The sequence below is a fragment of the Asparagus officinalis genome, chromosome 8 (assembly GCF_001876935.1).
Source record: "Asparagus officinalis chromosome 8, Aspof.V1, whole genome shotgun sequence".
Lineage (NCBI taxonomy): Eukaryota > Viridiplantae > Streptophyta > Magnoliopsida > Asparagales > Asparagaceae > Asparagus > Asparagus officinalis.
In genome coordinates this window covers 123884512-123887349 of record NC_033801.1, presented here as the reverse complement: position 1 = coordinate 123887349, position 2838 = coordinate 123884512, and the positions used below count along the sequence as shown (strand labels likewise).

The following is a 2838-nucleotide window of genomic DNA, read 5'->3' as shown; positions in this document are numbered from 1 at the left end:
TTTGACCATCATTGCAAATGTACACATTAGTGAGTTTATATCGGGCTTTGAGAGATTGTCCATTTGCAGTACTAACAAGATGAGATGTTTTCTCATAGAACCTCAGAGGAATAAGATCTTCTCTAATGCAATTAACATCTGCTCCAGTGTCAATAAGAGCTGTGTGTTGGACAGAGTATTCGTCCATAATGTTAAGTATGATATTACATCTCCATTTTTTCTCAACATATTTTTCTATAGAATTTATAAATTCATTATCATCAGAGTCTTCCTCATGTTCAACGTTTTTTATATTTTTGAAACTATCAGATGCTTCTATGGTTTTATTTTCTAGGTAAGTTTCTAAATTTTTTATTTTTTGTCTTAATTCAAAAAGTTCTATTTTTAAATTTCCTTGTTCCTTTTGAAGTTCTTCAAGGTTTACCTTATTCTCTAGTTTTTTCTCATTTTGAATTCTGTTTATAATTTCAGAGAAAGTATAATATTCATTTTCTTTCTTTTCTTCAAGAGCCTTGGTTAGATTTTTTCCCTTTTTCTTGGTCATTTCAAGATACTTAGTTAATTGAGTTTTTTTTTTCTTGTGGATCAGTAATAGCATCTATGGTGTCAAGAATAAATTGTTCGTGTTCGCGCAAAGTGTTTATCTGGGAAGTTTCCGAAGAGCTTTCAGAAAAGTTGAAACAAGTGCAAAGATTATTACATAAATCTTCATGATTTGAGGAATCATCATCACTAATCCTCATATTATTAATAAACTGATCAATTTCTTCCGTAGAAAATTCTTTGGAGTCTATTAAAATTTCACTGACCTTGGTTTTTAGATCTTTTTGTGGACATTTATTGGCATAGTGTCCTTTCTTTTTGCATTTATAACAAGTGGGGTTTTTATTTGTTCTAGCCCTTCTTTTAGGAGGTGTTTTTTCTTCATTCCAATTATTTCTTGGATTTTCCATTTGGAACCCAAATTGATAGCAAAAATCTCCCAATTCCCTCTTCCCTAACAGGTTTTGATATAAACTTTCTGATGTTCATGTTTGCAATCAAGGTTTATGTAAATTTGGTAAAGATTTTTTCTGTATGATAATTAATTTCCTTAATCAAAAAAGTTCCTTTATTTTATAAGAATTTCATTGGTTCCTTACTGAAGAATTCTTCAAGTTTTACCTATTCTATAGTTATTTTCTCATTGGAATTTTCTGCGTCATATAATTCAGAGAAAGTATCAATAATATTCATTCTTTCTTTTCTTCAAAGCTTTTAGTTAAGATTCTTTCCGTGTTCGTTTGGTATTGCAAGAGTACTATAGTATTGAGTTCTTTCTTCTGATCAAGTAATAGCAATCTTATGGTGTCAAGAAAGATTGTCGTGTCGCTCAACGTGTTGTATCTGGAAGTTCCGAAGACTTTCAGAAAATTGAAACAAGTGCAAAGCATTAACATAAATCTCGGTGATCCTGAGAATCATCATCACTAATCCTTCACTTAGATTATGAAACTGAGCAATTCTTCGTAATGTAAGAATCTATTGGAGTCTATTAAAATTTCATGACCTTGGGGTTAGATCTTTCTGTGGACATTTATGGCATTAGTGTCCTTTCTTTTTTCATTGTTTGTCTACAGATGTGGTGTTATTATTATTTTCTAGGCGCTGTGTTTGTGATGTGTGTTTTTCTTCTCTTTATAATTTGATGTCTTGTTTGGTTCTGTTTGTGTTTATAATTTTACTGTGATTTTCATGGAAATTGTATATCCTCATTTTGTTGGATGCATTAATATAGGTTTTGCGCTCATATGGTTCCTGTGTCTCCTAATTCATTGTGATTCCAAATCGGTTAAGGTTTTTTTTTTTTTGTGTTTTTGTTAGTCTGTCGTGTATTAGAGGGAGGGTGTCTGAATTCCGGTAGCTCTGCTATTTATATATTTGCACATTTGATGGGATGAGCTGACATTTTTGTATTTGATTTTTACCTTGCTTTGCGTTATTAACTTTGTTCTTTGTGACTTGAGTGCGTATAATGACCTATTATATCTTTCTTGGTCTCTATATGCTATGATCTCATTTATTTCTTCATCTTATTTATTTATTTTCTTTTTATTTGTCGATATACCGTCAGCTGTCCCAGATAATATAGGTAGCGAGTCGTATAATTATATATACGTTTAGTAACTTAGTATTCAGTACGTATATCAGTATATACAAGTATACTATGAGATTAATGGTATCCTTGATCATAGGATGGGATTTCCGCACTAGACGCCTTAAAATCACATGATGTTGTAGCGACATCTCATGGATGATCCCTTCCGTACTTAAACGTGAGCTCTAGCAGTAGTTGCTAACAACCCCAACACCACCAACGTTGGGGTGAACCGTCGTCGTTTGACCCTCCATCGAGCCATGTCAAAAGTGCATTCATCAAAACCGTTAAAATTTGGATACGAGAGGTGAGAAGGTCAGAACGACGATGGGTCACCCCCAACAACTTGTGTGTTGGGTTATCTCACGACCATGATGTAAATCCACAGGTTTCAACGGGGACCGCAGGATCAGGTTCACACATGCCAGCGTCAATCATGTGATTTTAGAGGCGTCATGAGGAGAAGACCACCAGGCTATGACAAGGATACCCATTATTCTCATATGGGCTATATTATATCATTCGAGTTCATATAATACGGATATATTATTATTATATCTTATATATAGCTGTACTGCATGATATTATAATATAATATTATATCGTCATTTATTTGTTAGTATTATTATTTATTATATACGTGTACTTGATATTGTATATATCTTATCTGTATATTCATGAGATTGTATTGATTAGTATGG

The 2838-nt window shown here is 32.7% G+C and overlaps 1 protein-coding gene across 1 annotated transcript in view; it reads right to left on the bottom strand.

The window, feature by feature from the left end:
* The window catches only part of LOC109821852 (stress-response A/B barrel domain-containing protein HS1-like), a 19848-nt gene extending 19661 nt beyond the window's left edge, over nt 1–187 (bottom strand). The window contains exon 1 of the mRNA XM_020388006.1: nt 24–187. Coding sequence (XP_020243595.1) covers nt 24–187 — 164 coding nt within the window. The remainder of the gene's footprint in view (nt 1–23) is intronic.